This window comes from Pantherophis guttatus, chromosome 7 (genome assembly GCF_059756535.1).
Source record: "Pantherophis guttatus breed Tessera chromosome 7, ASM5975653v1, whole genome shotgun sequence".
Taxonomy (NCBI): Eukaryota; Metazoa; Chordata; class Lepidosauria; order Squamata; family Colubridae; genus Pantherophis; species Pantherophis guttatus.
In genome coordinates this window covers 85,496,580-85,513,861 of record NC_142069.1, presented here as the reverse complement: position 1 = coordinate 85,513,861, position 17,282 = coordinate 85,496,580, and the positions used below count along the sequence as shown (strand labels likewise).

General features: G+C 43.4%; 1 protein-coding gene across 3 annotated transcripts in view; it reads left to right on the top strand.

Annotated features, from left to right (window-relative positions):
- The window catches only part of RELN (reelin), a 382,634-nt gene that overhangs the window by 324,210 nt on the left and 41,142 nt on the right, over positions 1–17,282 (top strand). For all 3 annotated transcript variants that reach the window (XM_060692666.2, XM_060692664.2, XM_060692665.2), the window contains 5 exons: positions 368–617; positions 3,343–3,511; positions 6,962–7,102; positions 12,903–13,080; positions 15,727–15,920. In XM_060692666.2, the coding sequence (XP_060548649.2) occupies positions 368–617; positions 3,343–3,511; positions 6,962–7,102; positions 12,903–13,080; positions 15,727–15,920 (932 nt within the window). The remainder of the gene's footprint in view (positions 1–367; positions 618–3,342; positions 3,512–6,961; positions 7,103–12,902; positions 13,081–15,726; positions 15,921–17,282) is intronic.

Here is a 17,282-nt window from a genome sequence, read left to right as displayed (position 1 = left end):
GCTCCTGGCTAATCTCCTCTCCCTCGGCCGGCACCTGAGACAGTGCCAGAGGGGAGGGGCCTGGAGAGGGAGGCCTGGCTGACTCCGCTCCCTCATGTTCGGAGCCTTCTTCCTCCGATGAGATAGGCTCAGAGGGCGGGGCCACAACAGTCTCTGAGACATGATTTCTTGTTATTCTCTCTATGCTGCTGATCCAACTGTGTTTTCTTGGATGCGAAGCTAAATGTTTTCAAGGAAAAACAAAGTTCAGTTCTTCTGAAAACTACCTTTGGGACAACTATGATCTGGGGTGACTGAGAATCTCCACAGACTTTTTGATTCAACTTCCTCACAGGAAATTAAATTGGTGTTTGTCTCTGTATTGTAGATCCTTATCGGTGGAAATATTTCCGGCAACACAGTCCTAGAAGACGATTTCAGCACCTTGGACAGCAAGAAATGGCTTCTTCACCCAGGTGGAACCAAAATGCCCGTCTGTGGCTCTTCTGGAGATGCTCTGGTCTTCATTGAGAAGGCCAGCACTCGCTACGTGGTCACCACCGACATTGCCATAAACGAGGACTCTTTCCTTCAGCTGGATTTTGCTGCGTCTTGTTCGGTCACCGATTCTTGCTACGGTAAAGACTGTTTCTTTAAATTTGTCGTTTATGTTTTGGTAACTTGCCTCAGCAGCATTTTTTAATACAGATAACAAGCATTCATTTAGTGGCCGTTTGAAGCTACGACAGCACTGAAAACAGCACTATGACTGTTTTTCACAGATATGACCTGTTGTGGATCGCCAGCGGCCAACAGAGCTGGCAGCAGATTCGGACAGTGAGGAGGTTGGGGAGGAACGTGGGCCAGTGCTAGAGTCTGGGGAAGGCTTGGACGAGGGCTCTGAGTTGGAGGCAGAGAGGGGGCCAAGGCCATCTGGTAGTTCTTTGCTGCCTCCGGAGTCTCCGGAATCTGACATCAGCGAGGCAGAAGAACAGCGGGAGCCTGTTCCCAATGTGCGCATGCGCAGAGCTGCCAGGAGACAGGAACAATTAAGGAAACAGGGTCAACTTGGGAGTAAGGCTTGGGGATGATTGGCTCCTCCCATAAGACATAAAAGAGAAGCAAACGGGACATGAGCTTTTGCAGGAAGCAATTAGTTCCTCTGGTCGATAAAAGCTCTGGGAAAGTTCTGTTTGACTCTGTGCTAAGTTTGGCCTTGCCCTGCGTGTAGCAATTAGTTCTCTGGCAGCATTCCAAGGGAGATAAGGTAGGTGTTTGTAAACCCTCCCCTTGAGAAGCCTTTCAGACTGGGAATGACAATAATTCACAGCCATAATGAATTAAAGAGGTTTGCCAGGACTAAGATTGTGCTGTATACTTTCTAAGGAAGCCTAGGACAGAACATGACCCATCAGCATCCCCATGCTCACATGATCAAAATTCAAGGCCTTGTAACTGCCCCGAACTTTCAGTCACATAGGTGCCTCGACTTACGACCACCATGACTGACAAGTGTAATTCTCATCTGAATGATGGTTATAAATCAGGGATTAGCTGTAATTTTCACGAGTATAAAACAGCTATATTATTCATGGATATATTTGCTGTTCTGAGTAATACATACCTAGGAGAAAAGATCTGGACATCCCTCGTATAAATCTCCCGTCCTGGCATTGATTTCTCGTAATTTCTTGACTTATGGGGTGTCACGCTCTAAATGATTACAATGTCTGTAACTCCAGAGACCGAAATACCATCTTAACATTTTCTTTGCACTTCTATCAATTATATTGGCGTGCAGCTGGTTTAAATTTGACTAGAGGGGAATGTGATCGCGTTTATCAATTAAACTCAGACCGGTACGTCACAATTCAGCCTAACAATGGAAATGAGCCTTAAAGAAAATCCATAAAGCAGATAGCTAATTTACTTATAAGTAATGAAGCCGTTTCAATGGAGAGGGGAAATTAACGGCCAGCCCCATATACAATCCTTACTCTTCATTTTAAAGTTCCAATTCATTCTAGCGTTAAGTTCATCTGTCAGAAATCTTATCCATAAGAATTATGCCACTTACGAGGAGGTCATCATTCTGAGCTTATCTGCCTTTCTGTGTAGTCCTCGACTTACACCAGTTCACTTAGGGACTGTTCGAAGCTACAACAACACTGAAAAAAGTGATTTATGACCATTTTTTACACTTACATCAGTGGTGAAATGCTCCCGGTTCGGACCGGCTCGGGCAAGTCAGTAGCGATGGCGGCGGGCAGTTCCGTTGCTATGCCAATGTTCCTCAGTGCTGGCAACGAGGGGACTTCCACAATTGAAGTCTACACACCTTCAAGTTGGCAAGGCTGAGAAACACTATACTATCTCAAATTTCCACATCTGTGCCTATTTCAGAACTTCATTATCATTTCTATCAGGCCTAAATGCCTTGATTTATCCATTGGTGCCTGCCAATGAACATCTCGGCAGCGCCATAATCTGCCCTCCATTTGATTTATTTTTATGGCTGTATATTTATGTAAGCAATTTGTAAGCCGTCCAGATCCCGAAAGGAGTTGGATTACAAGGCTTACAACCATCAGAAGAGGAGATAACGCAACCAAATGCCAGAAGCCAGAAACAATCCAACTGTTCTGCCCCAGCTACGGACCCCAAAGAACGCAGCACACACAAAATCTGTAAAAAAAACCTTAGTTTACTAAATTAAATCAGTCTTTTTTCAAACAAAGGCTGTTCATTAACTTTCTTAACAGCCTACAAGAATCCAAAGAATAAATAATCGTCATCTTACTATGGTTGGCAGAAAGCCCAGAAGCAATTTGCTGAGAACTGAGATCCAGACGCGAAGGAGAGTGAACGAAGTTGTTCCCTGCAAATTGCCTCAGTCGTCGTCCTTCTTCAGTTCTGACTGAAGAAACGAAGAAGCTTCTTGGATAAGAAGCAAAACGTTTTCAAAGAGAAACCAAGGAAGTCCAGTTGCCTTTTTAAAAAGTACCTTTGGAAGAGTGGTGAAATGCTACCGGTTCGCACCGGTTCGCTGCTTTCTAGTGAATCTAAATCGCGCGGCACAGCTGTCATCGTCCCACTGTTCTACTTACCTTCCCAAGCATCCTTTTTCCACGCGTTTGTACTGTGCATGTACTGTGCATGCGTGCGTCCACAGCGTGCATTTGATGCGCACCGCGCATGTGTGGACAGTGAACCAGTGACAATCCGGGGACGATTTCACCAATGCTTTGGAGCAGTCATTCAAGTTATCTCTATTCTTCTTCACATGTAATATTTTAATGCTTGCCTATGAGCCAATCTTACAATTTTTGCATTTCATGCTTTTTTTCTTTCTTTTTTTTTTAGCTATCGAGCTGGAATATTCTGTGGACCTTGGTCTGACATGGCAACCTGTAGTAAGAGACTGCCTTCCTACTAACGTAGAATGCAACAGGTATCACCTCCAGCGGATCTTGGTATCCGATACCTTCAACAAATGGACGAGAATCATCTTGCCACTTCCTCCTTACACCAGGTGAATTATCTTTGACATGCTTTTATCCATCACAACAAGTTTCCCGTTATATTATGGCTTTGAAAACAGGGGTCTCTTTTACCATGGTAGTTACGCGTTTCTAAACTTGTTTTCCAAAGGAATTCTACAAGTTGCATATTTGTCCTCAGTTAGCTCCATTGCCTTTTGAAATACGTCAGAAGAGATATCTATATATATAAAAGCCAAATACCACTCACTTATCACAAAATCTCCAGAAAGGTAAAGCCTACAAACTTGAAATTTGGCACGTATGTTCCTCTTGGCTTCTAGGTGCTCGCTAAGAAAGGATTTTTCAAAATGACCATCCGATCATTAGTATTTCATATACAGTATTATATTAACATGCTCTGATGCTAAGGAGCTAGACATTCTACTCCCCCTCTCCACCTGAAAAAAACTCTGTTCCAACTACCAGTTGCCTTATATTCACACGCTCTGATGCTACCCCTTCACTAAACCGGGTGTGGGCGAGGCCAGCATGTGACTCATCCAGCCTGTGGGCTGGGACATTCTACTCCCACACCCACTCTGTTCCAACTGCCAGTTGCCTTATATTAACACGCTGTGATGCTGCAGAGTTACATATTCTACATTAAGTTTCAGGCTTTAAGTGTCAATTTATCACGCCCAATCACATCATTTCGTAGCAAAGCACGGGCATCCAGCTAGTTCTAAATAAAATTATTTCATCATGTCTCCCACTTCACTCCAATGAGGCTGCGCAAAACGTTCTAGTGTGCATGCTATTAAGTCAACAAATGCTAATTGATCATGATCTCCTGCACTTTTCTTGACAAGGGATCCTCAAGATTTGTTGAACTCCATCTCTCATGATTATTAAGCAGTCTAGAAACTCTGCATCTCAAAAACATCTGGGGAGGGTACATGGTTCAAAAAGTTAGGGACACGCATGCACTCACACACACAGAGCTCTACAAGTTTAAGTCTGTTTGTGAGGGAAGCTGATACTTTATCATATCTCACATTAGTTGAGATCTTCTAAAAACCTTTAGTATCTCATTGATGACTTATTCTCTCTGCAGATTCAGCCACTTTTCTGTTCCAAGTGAACAACATTGAAATGAGATATTATTTAAGTACATCCTATTTCTCAAGTAAAAATATACAAAAAGCAGGCTAGTTAGAGCAATAGTCTTCCTATTAATGATGTAGGGATGCGAGAGTTGGACACTAAGAATGGCTGATCGAATTGACGCCTTTGAACTGTAGTGTTGGTGTAAATTATTGGATATATCACGGAGAGCCAGAGTAGCAATAGCAATAGCAATAGCACTTAGACTTATATACCGCTTTACAGTGCTTTACAGCCCTCTCTAAGCGGTTTACAGAGTCAGCATCTTGCCCCCCCAACAATTTGGGTCCTCGTTTGACCCATCGCGGAAGGATGGAAGGCTGAGTCAACCTTGAGCCTGGTGAGATTCAAACTGCCAAATTGCAGGCAGCCGGCAGTCAGCAGAAGTAGCCTGCAGTACTGCACTCTAGCCACTGCACCACCGAGGCTCATAACTTAACAGAGAGGAGTTAAATTGTATAAAACCAGACACTTCACTGGAAGCTAGAATCATAAGACTACATCTGATTTACTTTGGCCATGTTATGCGTGGAAATTCAATGGAGAAGGCAGTGATGCTAGGAACGGTTAGTGGAACAAGAAGACGGGGCAAGCAAAGAACACACTTGGCTTCATAATATCAAATCTGATAAAGAGAAAAACGCTGCTTTCAGCTCCAAGCTGAAGGGAGGATGAAAACTGTCTCCCCAGGCTCCGGAGGCCCTCTGGAGGCCAGAGACAGGCCTGTTTCTGGCCTTCCCAAACTTCCAGTAGTCCCGTTTTTCACCCTCCCCAAGCCTCCGCACGTGCCCTACGCTTACCTGCATCCAAAACTGGCCATGTGGGGACTCTTGGGAGGGGCGGGGCAGGATGGGCGGGGCCAGCCAGGAGTGGGATTTGGGGGTTCTCCGAACTGCACAGAATCTTAGCTAGAGGTTCTCCCGAACCCCCAGCATCCCACCCCTGGTGAGAGAACAGGTCTCAGTTGCCACAAGAACCAGAATATAGAGTAATAAGAAAAGAGGGTTTGTACTTGAACCATAAACACATCTCAGGCTTTTAAAAAAATTGTTTCCCGTTTATCAGAAACATTTGAGACTATAAAATCAGTGGGTTAAATTCAAAGTTCACCCTAGTGTGATTGAAAAATTGGAGGGAGACCATCAGGAAAAAAAAATGTTGAGGGTACAAAGTATAAACGGAATAAGCAAATACGTAGGTTGCAATCTGCTTGAACAAAACTTTTGTTCCCTTGGTGAGCAGACTTCCTCTGAAGTTTAATGCTGCCATCTACTGTTAAAAGAAATAGGAATAGGAATAGAAATAATAGGAACAGGAAAAGAGTAGAGTAGAGTAGAGTAGAGTAGAGTAGAGTAGAGTAGAGTAGAGTAGAGTAGAATAGAATAGAATAGAATAGAATAGAATAGAATAGAATAGAATAGAATAGAATAGAATAGAATAAGCTGGAAGGGATCTTGGAGGTCTTCTAGTCCAGCCCCCTGCTCAAGGAGGAGAACCTATAGCAGTGATGGCTAACCTTTTTGCCATCACATGCCAGGAGGAGGGGGCAGGGGAGGTTCGCACGTGTGCGTGCCCACACCCATAATTCTATATGCCCCACCCTGCGCAAGCACCCGCAACGCCCCTCCCCCCCAGCTCCTGGCACACGATGGCCCAGGTAGGCCCATTTTTCTTTCCCACCTGGCTCCAGATCCTCTCTATGCATCTGGGGAGGGTGAAAACAGCCTTCCCCACCTCCTCGGAGGCCCTCCGGAGGCCTGAAATGGCCCATTTCCCAATTCCCGGTTGGACAGGAAGTGACGTTTTTTGCTGTTCCCACCCTCCAAAGCCTCTCTAGGAGTCTATACAATTTCAGACAAGTGGCTGTCCAGTCTCTTCTTAAAAACCTCCGGTGACGAAGCACCCATAACTTCTGGTGGCAAGTCATTCCACTGGTTAATCGTCCTCACGGTTAGGAAGTTTCTCCTTCATTTCAGGTAGCTTCTCTCTTTGGTTATTTAAGTTTAAGATTAGTTTATTCAAATTTATATACCGCCCTACTCCCGAAGGACTCAGGGTGGTGAACAGCCAGAGATAAAACACATACAGTATAAAATTTAAAAAACAATTTAAAACATATTAAATAAATTTGGTCCATACTAATTAAAACACCCTTGTTTTTTAAAAAATAAATTAAAATTAAAATTTATTTAAGAAACAAATTAATTTAGATTTTGTTTATTTGTTTAATAAAGCCGCAGTCTCCGTTTGATCGATACCAAGAGGCGGAACATGCTACTTCTCGTGTTTTAACTCCATAAGCATTATTTTTTTTTCACGTGCCGTCTTCCCTAAAGGTCTGATGCGACCCGTTTCCGTTGGCACCAGACAGCGCCTTTCGACAAGCAGCAAACATGGGCCATTGACAATGTCTACATAGGCGACGGCTGTATAGATATGTGCAGCGGGCATGGAAGATGCACTGAAGGAAACTGCGTGTAAGTATTAACCCTACTGAGAGAGACAGCGTTAGAGTAACTACAGGTATCTCCTCAACTTACAGCAGTCCATTTAGTGACTGTTCAAAGTTGCAACATCACTGAACAAAGTGACTTATGACAACATCTTTCACAAGTCACTTTTTTTTTTCAGTGCTGTTGTTAACTTCGAACGGTCACTAAATGAGCTGCTGTAAGTCGAGGGCTACCTGTCGTGTGGACCAGACCGCCCCATTCAATATCACAAAGAAATGGACAATACAGGTAGTTCTCGACAGGCAATCATTCATTTGGTGACTGTTCCAAAGTTACAACGGCACTGAAAAAAGTGACTTAATCCCGGTTTTCACACTTAGCGACCCCGTTGCAGCATCCCCATGGTCACGTGATCCAAATTCACTTGGCAAGTGCCTCATATTTATGACGGTTGCAGTGCCCTGGGGTCACGTGATCCCCTTTGCGGCCTTCTGAAAAGCAAAGTCAATGGGGAAGCCACTTAACAATGGTGTTACTGAACAGCTACAACGATGCACTTACCCACTGTGGCAAGAAGGGTCGTAAAATGAAGTAAAAATTCTGTCAGCGTTTAGGCAGCGTAATTAGTATTATGAGATAAACCCAGGAGCAAAACACAGCACACAGAGCCTTTAGATACTTAACAGTGGTTTATATACAGCTAAATATTTACAGACTTATATGTGGTTAAATACCTTATCATACAGCTACTGACACACGGGGAGCACTGAGATACACGACAAGAGAGAATATGAGGAGAAGGGAGACGCCCTCTAATGGCTTCCCTTATATAGGCAGCTTCTAATCCAGCTTCTTAAAGTAGCAGTAACCCTGCTGCCTCATTCCCATTGCATCAGCTTTCAGTTGCTTCCGCTTACAACCTTCCATCAGATTACAGCTATTAAATCTACATACCCTGACAAATTCACTTAAAAACTGTTTCGCTTAGCAACATAAATTTTGGGCTCCATTGTGGTTGTAAATCGAGGACTACCTATTCATGGTTTTCAATTAGGATATAACCACTTCAGTTGGCTTATTCTCGGAATTCAAACTAACCAGCTCCCCTGTTCGAATTAATCTCTTTCTGTCCCCTCTCAAAACAAAATCTCTCCTAACCATGAATGTAATGAAGCGGAACAAATTCTGTGCAGTCACAAAAATCAATAAAACAATTCATGAAAATAATTGGCCGCCTTATTTTACCATCTTCAGTGCTTGGCCAATTTTTCAACTAGAGCAAAAATCCAAAGCTATCATTAATATCAATTATCATCGACCCAATGATAGCTCTGATGACAGCTTCTAGATCAGTATTGCTACTCCTCTCACCGTTAGAAAAAATCATAGTTACTAATTCCTCGTGCATTATTATTTCGGCAACATCCGTAAAGACAGATAATAGAGCCACTTCTGTAACGCAATGATTAATGGCAATTTTACAAGGATATGGTTTGGTGTAAAGGATTAGTTCACCGTTTATATGTGATTTTGAATGTATTTTCCCTGATTTTGGTGGAACTGGATTGAACAGGTCTAATGTACCAAATTCATTTCCATTGTTTAGGGTTCTTTTTAAGTTTTTATTTTTTTTACAAACATATCAACTCAATGCGTGAACTATGGCACCTGAGTGTCATATGTTCTAATACAAATAAAACTAGTAAAATTAATCATAATTATTACATTCAATCACCTTATATATTTCTAATAATGATACACAATTATAATAAATTACAATCTGTCATTCTTCAATTATTCCATGTTTTCTCTTATTGTTATTATATTTTATTATATAATAAAATATATATTTTATTATATATTTTATTAATTATATTAGTGTCTACACTAATGTTCCCCTTTCTCTTATTTCTATCACTTATTCTAACTTTTAATCATATCACCTTTTACTGAAAAACAAAATTTCTTTCGAACCTACCTGGCTTTTATTCGTGTCACCTACCTGAAACAGAGAAAAGAAAAGAAAAAGAAAAGAGAGAGAGAGAGAGAGAGAAAAGGAAACGCAAATCAGAATAACAACAACGACAACAAAGAAATCATTTATCCATCGTCTCTTGTCCGCTTCAATACTTTGGTTGCTATGCTTTTTTCAATTTGCCTCCCACCTTCCTCTCTATGATCGTGTTTAGATTTTTTTAAACACGGCCTTCCTCCAGGTTCATTTAGATGCTATTAGTTGGAAAGTCCATGGAAATTCTCAGTCATCTAGGTCATGGTTGTCCCAAAGGTGCTTTTTTCAAGAGACAACTGGACTTTCTTGTTTTTCTTCGGAGACGTTTTGCTTCTCAGAAGCTTCTTGGATGAAGAGCGAAACATCCTCAAAGAAAAACCAGAAAGTCCAGTTGCCTCTTGAAAAAGTACCTCCGGGATTACTTGGGAAGGGTTATGGTAATTAAAATATCCTGTTCAGTTAACAGGATATTTTACATTGTAAAATAACATTGGGGGAGTTAACATTGGGGGAGATATGCGTGTTATGTTAAAAGCACCAGCTAAAACAAAAATGCAAAATTTGATAGAAGCACATTAATCCATTTTTGTGGTTTTCACCTGCTTCTTTATTTGATTCCCTGGTTTTCTTTTACCAGCTGCTAATAAAACTTGGTGTTCAGAACGAATTCGTTGACCTCCAGCATTTATTGTGGAATAGTAGTAATAATAATGACAACTATTGTTACTAGCAAAGATAAAATTAAAGAACGCAACTCGTTTTGCACTTCCTCCGTAGAGTTGCATAAAAAACAGATTGTTAAGAAGACAAAACAACTTTTGATTCCGTTTAAATATCTTGTCATACCACCTAAAATGTGATGGAACCAGAATCCAAGGAACCAAGACAAATTCCTTGCGTGTCCAATCACACTTGGCCAATAAAGAATTCTATTCTATTCTATTCTATTCTATTCTATTCTATTCTATTCTATTCTATTCTATTCTATTCCATTCCATTCCATTCCATTCCATTCCATATTTTCTATTCTATTCTATTCTATTCTATTCTATTCTATTCTATTCTATTCTATTCTATTCTATTCTATTCCATTCCATTCCATTCCATTCCATTCTATTCTATATTTTCTATTCTATTCTATTCTATTCTATTCTATTCTATTCTATTCTATTCTATTCTATTCTATTCTATTCTATTCCATTCCATTCCATTCCATAGTTTCTATTCTATTCTATTCTATTCTGTTCTATTCTATTCCATTCCATTCCATTCCATTCCATTCCATTCCATTTCATATTTTCTATTTTATTCTGTTCTATTCTATTCCATTCCATTCCATTCTATTCCATTCCATATTTTCCATTCTATTCTATTCTATTCTATTCTATTCTATTCTATTCTATTCTATTCTATTCTATTCTATTCTATTCTATCTCTCCACTCTCATTTGTTTTAGGGAAAAACTTGAAGATTTTCCTTTACGCACAGTTTTTGATTTAAAACATTAGAAAAATATCGTTTTATCTATAAGATAGTGATGGGCAAAAAAAAATTGGAAGTCGGATATTAAAAAATTGAGCCAGAAACAGGAAAAAGTGCCAGTGAAAATATTTTATTATGTAAAAACTCAACATATTTTAGATAACATTTTTTATCGCCGTGCAAGCCAGCTAAAACCTGTTAGATTGATGTCACCAGAGAGGAACTTTGTGTGCCAAGTTTAATATTTTACATTTAAGCGGTATAATTTACAAATCTGGCAAAAAAAATGTATCTTGGGAAGTTGCCATTTGGTGGTTTCTTATTATTATGACTCGGTGAGCTCTCCCCGCAGTCTTGTTTTAAATCACAGTTCCAAAAATATTTCAGAAAGCCGTTCCGTCAAGAGGGTTTATTATGTACTGCTCTGCAGCTGATGCTTTTGCTGCGTGAATTCTCAGATCTGGCCTCCGACTGCCATTTTTGAAATCTGCCGTACCATATTCACGTTGTTTTTCTGAAGGCCCTTTAATTTAGCTTCTTGTGTAATTGTCACTTCCAACAGCTCATCTGCTGTTGGAAGTGGCATTAACTTTATTTGCCAATTTTTGGGTGTGCGTCTATAAAGCTAACAAAGTCCTGCCAACGTTGCTTTGTTCTTCCTTAACCACCTGCAATCGGCTGCTTATTTCAGGTGCCCGTTGTCTTTCCCTCGTTTTCTTAATTTCCACACCCCATCTTCTACCAGCTCATTGTGACTGGAGCTTGGCAGCCCCAAATTAATACTGCCAACGAGTTACTTCAAAAGTATGATCTCACAGAACGAGTAGCAGGAAGTTTACAACCAACTTCCAACGCAAGTAGCTGGGTCAATCGTTAGTAACTGAGTTTAAACATGCTTAGGATAAACACATGTCCATCATCTGACACGGTGCTCCTTCTCGTCCTCTCCTCCCCTCTCCTCCCCTCTCCTCCCCACTTCCTCCTTTTCCTCCTCTATTCCATAAACTCCCTACTAGCACCAATGATGTTACCTACTTTGGGTAATGAAACGTCTGCAAGAAAACAAGAAACCTCAGACAGCACCAAGGACCCCCCCCCTTAAATTATTTTTTCAAGTCTTCACAGATCCCCCCCCCAGTGACATTGAAGCCCCACCCCCAGAGGTTCGTGGACCACAGGTTGAGAACCACTGCTCTAGGACAGGGGTGTGTCAAACTCGATTTCATTGAGGGCTGCATCTGGGTTGTGTTTGACCTCACGAGGCCAGGGTGGGCATGGCCAGCTCGACGTCACTCATTTCGAGGGCGCCTGTGGTAGCCCGAGCACTCTACCCAGTGAAAACGGGCTCCCAAGCTCCGTTTCCAGCTGCGACAGCCTCCTGCAACCCTCTGCCAGCAAAAATACAGCTCGCAAGGAACATCTGCGGACCTCCCGAGCTCCGTTTTCACTGGCAGAGGCACCACTGGCTGGTCCTTTGCTGTTTCCAGGGCGGCCTCGTGGGCCAGATCTAAGCACCCCATGGGCCAGATCTGGGCCACTGGGCCTTGAGTTTGACACCCCTGCTCTAGGAGATCTGTCCATCCAGGACTATATTGAAATTTTGTACAAGCTGTCCCCAAAACAGGAGCATACCTCTTGAGATTCCCGTTAGGAATTTTTCATCTTATTAAAAATGACAAGCCGAATGTTGATGTACAGTCTCCTTGGTTCTGTCTGTCTGGAAAAAAAAATCATTTTTCTTTCCATCAAAGCCAAGAGCCTTTCAGTGGAACAGTTTCGGCAATGGGTTCTTAAATAGAATTAACATTCAGGAAGACAGAACCATGCAGAATCTTCAAGAAGTTTCTGAGAGGAGACCAAGGAAGCCTAAAGCTGTGGAGGAAACCCATTCGTCTTGATGAAACGCTTAAAAATTGGATGTTTGCAGGGGTGGGATTCAAAAATTTTAGCAAGGGGTTCTCTGCCCGGTTGCTGGGTGGGCGTGGCCATGGCGGTTGTGGCTTAGTTGGCCTCCTGCACCACGGAGGGGCGGCATTTTTGTCCTCCCCAGATTCCGGAGGCTTTCCTAGAGCCTCCAGGAGGGTGAAAATGGCCTCCCTAGGCTCCGGAGGCCCTCTGGAGGCCAGAAACAGGCCCGAACATCTGGTAGGCCCATTTTTCACCCTCCCCGCACACCCTGTATTTACCTGCATCCAAAACGGGCCACATGGGGAGGGGGGTGGGCAGAGCCAGCCAGGAGTTGGATTTGAGGATTCTCCCGAACCCCTGCGAACCCCGCAGCAGCTCACCTCTGGATGTTTGTTTTTAATTGGGTTCTCTTGTTCTTTACAGGTGTGATGAAAACTGGAGCGGATTATACTGCGATGAGCCAGATGTGTCCCTCCCCATTCAACTGAAAGACAATTTCAACCGTGCCCCATCCAGCCAGAACTGGCTAACCGTCAACGGGGGGAAACTGAGCACCGTCTGCGGTGCGGTGGCTTCTGGGATGGTTCTTCATTTTAGCGGGGTTAGTATTTGGATTTCAGGGGGGCATGTTGTTCATCTCCAGCAGGCCTTTTCTGGTGGCTCTTTCCCCCCATTGCTGCGTTTTCTTTCTCGGGTTTATGTTTTTGGAACTGTCTTCGCCTTGCTGTAAATATGATCGTTTGTTGAACATGGGGTGGGTGTAGAAAAAGCAAAATATTTTTAAAAAAAATTTTTTTTGGAAAGAAAGCATTAAGATATTAACCCAACCTAACTGAAAAATAACAATTGAAACTTGCAAACCTCTTGGACGTTGAGCAAGACTATAAACTCTTAAGTTGTATTTTTATATAGAGAGCCAGTTTGCTCTAGCGGTTAAGGCACCAGGAAAAAAAGCAAGAGAATGAGTTCTAGTCCCATCTTAGCCATGAAAGCCAGATGGGCCACTTACCAGGAGACTGTGAGTTCTAGTTCCTCCTTAGCCATGAAAGCTAGCTGGGTGACTTTGGGCCACTTACCAGGAGACTGTGAGTTCTAGTTCCTCCTTAGCCATGAAAGCCAGGACCCCCTGTTGCCACCAGTAGCCTCTCACCGGCCAGTACGCTCTCATAGAGAGGGGCTCCTCCGGGTGCCATCAGCCAAACAGTGTCGACTGGCGGCCCCCAGGGGGAGAGCCTTCTCTGTGGGGGCACCTACTATCTGGAATGAGCTCCCCCTGGAGATACAGAGGATCCCGGATCGACGCACCTTCCACCGCGCCCTCAAGACTTTTTTATTTCAACAGGCTGGCCTGGCCTAACTTTTCCCTTTTAACTTTTTAAATTGTAAATTTTAAATTTGTCTTAAGTATTGGGGGTGTTTTAATTTGTCCCGGACCAAATTATTTAATGTGGTTTTATACTGTCTTTGAAATTTTGTAATCTATGTGTTTTATTTTTTGGCTGTTCACCGCCCTGAGTCCTTTGGGAGTAGGGCGGTATACAAATTTAATAAAATAAAAATAAAATAAAAAAATAAATAAAGCCAGCTGGGTGACTTTGGGCCACTTACCAGGAGACTGTGAGTTCTAGTTCCTCGTTAGTCATGAAAGCCAGCTGGGTGACTTTGGGCCAATTACCAGAAGACTGTGAGTTCTAGTTCCTCCTTAGCCATGAAAGCTAGCTGGGTGACTTTGGGCCAGTACGTGTCTCTCTCATTCCAACCTACCTTCCAGGGTTGTTGTTATGAGGAAAATAGGAGGAGGAAGTTGTGTTGGATATGTTCACTACCTTGAGTTGTTTGTAAAAATAATAAAAGTGGGGTACAAATAAATTAATAAACCATTAATGATTGGGGAAACAACTTTTGAGAAACCAAATTGTGTCACTGCGATAATACATTCTGTTGGAACAGAGGTGGTATTCAACCGGTTCAGACAGGTTTGGGCGAACCGGTAGCCTGAAATTTTGAGTAGTTCAAATCGGCAAATCGTACCACCGGCTGGCTCCATCCTGCCCACCCCGCCCTGCCCTATATATCTTGCCTTTGCCATGCGGCCCAGCTAATCTCCGTACCTCACCTCCACGCCTCGCCTGCTCTGCTCACATGCTGCTCGCATACCGCTCGCTCGCCCTTCGCCTCGGGTCGGAAGCCGCACATGCACAGAAGCCACATGCTCATGTGCTCACATTTTCGGCAAACTGGTGGTATAATTATTTGAAATCCACCACTGTGCTGGAAACCTTGAATGAATGAATGAATGAATGAATGAATGAATGAATGGATGGATGGATGGATGGATGGATGGATGGATGGATTTATTTGCTGCCAATCTCACAACAAAACAACTCTTGGCAGTTTCCAGCATTGAATGGAAAGTTATATGTATTAGCAGCTTAACTAATCAAGAATAATCATGATGGTTGGTAGGATTATGTAAGGGAATGCCGAATAGGACAGAGAGAGAAACCTGGACAAACTTTTTAAAGAATTCTCTTATTTTACCACACTGGTGTATATTAAAAAGCATTCCTAGGACAAATTTTTTTGTCCTGGCTCACTTTGATGGGCTGACATCCATGTTAAAATTGCCACCAAGAATGAGTGATGCTGGGAAGTGTAGTTCAACATCATCTAGACCAGGGGTCTCCAACCTTGGCAACTTTAAGACTTGTGGACTTCAACTCCCAGAATTCCTCAGCCAGAAAAGCTGGCTAAGGAATTCTAGGAGTTGAAGTCCACAAGTCTTAAAATTGCCAAGGTTGGAGACCCCTGATCTAGACAGCTACATCTTGACAGTGGGAGTATTTAGAGTCAGCAGTCAGTCTTCTCCTATTTATAAATAATTAGTGCTGTGCGGTGGTGGGATTCAAATTGTTTTACTACCGGTTCTGTGGGCGTGGCTTGGCGGGCATCATGTGACTGGATGGGCGAGGCGGGTGAGCGGCTACCGGGCGGGCGGGGATGGGGCCAGCCAGAGGTGGTATTTGCCGGTTCGGCGAACCAGTTAAAATTTCCGCTACTGGTTCGCCCCGAACCGGTTGAATGCCACCTCTGGTGCTGTACAGCATTTGGCTTTGATACAATTGGTTTTGCGCATGCAGGGTAGCAAAGATAACGCCTGCCTGTAGTTGTTGAAAGTTACCTGTATCTTTTCATAGAATTGTCTATGGAGATACTCGATCTCGATTTTTTTCCCTTCTTTTCTAAGGGATGCAGCCGTTTGCTTGTGACAGTGGATCTCAACCTAACCAAGGCAGAATTCATTCAGTTTTATTTCATGTACGGATGTCTGATCAGCCCCAACAATCGTAACCAAGGAGTTCTCCTGGAATATTCCGCGAATGGTGGCATTACGTGGACACTTTTGATGGAAATATTTTATGACCAGTTCAGCAAGCCTGGGTAATATCTGTGTTCGCGTTGCCTGCTGAGATAACTCATAAAACCTTATCCTGTCAGTATGAATAATCTGAACTAAGAGTAGACGTTGCCTAAGAATGGAAATTCTAGCGTTTCAAAACTCCTGTGGGTTTTTTTTCTCCCCAGATGGATCCTCGCTCCCTTACTGAGGCTTAATTTAAGTTTTCATCCTTGTAGCAATTTCGTAGTTAAAATAAGGTCTTCCATATCCTTAAAGTCAGCAGAATAACCATGTTCATGTAGAGCAGGGGTGACAAACTCAAGGCCCGCGATGTGGTCGTATCCAATCCGTGGGTCTAAGTGCGAAGAGGAAAGATCAGGCCAGCGCAGCTTCGGCCCGGTCTACCCAATGCGAAGAGGAAATATTCCAGCAGTTCGGGGAGTGGCGTCAAGCTGGCCACGCCCATCCAGTCGGCCACACCCATCCAGTTGGCCGCCCAGCCCGCTGAGGTCAACCACAGCCCTGATGCGGCCCTCAATGAAAGAGGAGTTTGACACCTCTGATGTAGAGAAAGTGAAGTACAGGTTCAATTCTTCAACTATGAATAATCCCCAGCCAGTGGTGGGATTCAGCCAGTTTAGGCTGGTTCAGGCGAGCCAATAGTTAAATTTTTGGCTGGCTCCGCCCCTCCCCTCCCGCCCCTTCCAGGAAGCCCCATTTTGGCTCTAGGTAAGTGCAGGGAGGCCTTCTAGGCCCAAAATGGGGCATGGGGAGCTGCATTGCTGCCCTCCCATGGCCTGTTTTCACTCCCAGGAGACTGCAGGGAGGCCTACTAGGCCCAAAACGGGGTGTGGGGGGAGGCTCATCTTGCCCCCCGTGGCCCGTTTTTGCCGCCAGGGGTATGTGGGAGGTTGAGTGTTGCCTGTCACACCCCCTGGCCACGCCCACCATGGCTACGCTCACCCAGCCGGTTGTTAGAGAACCAGTTGTTAAATTATTTGAATCCCACCACTGTCCCCACCTCTGCTTTGGGGCTGGGCCAATCTTCTCCCAAGTCATTTCTACCTGTCCTGTTCGATCTGACAGATTGGGCAGGTTATGGATCCCAGCAACCAAGGAATATTGACGATGGGGAACGGTCGCTAAATCAATGCACGTACTCCTTGACTTACGACCACAACTGAGCCCAAAAGTGAGACAGTTATTAAGTGAGTTTTTACAACCTTTCTGGCCACCATTGTTCAATGAATCCCCGCACTTGTTTACACGGTTATTAAGCGAATCTGGCTTCCCCGTTGACTTTGCTTGTCAGAAGGTTGCAAAAGGTGACCCAGGGACGTGGCAGCCCTCTGAATTCTGGTCACATGACCATGGGGATAGCAATTGCACTTAGACTTCAATAC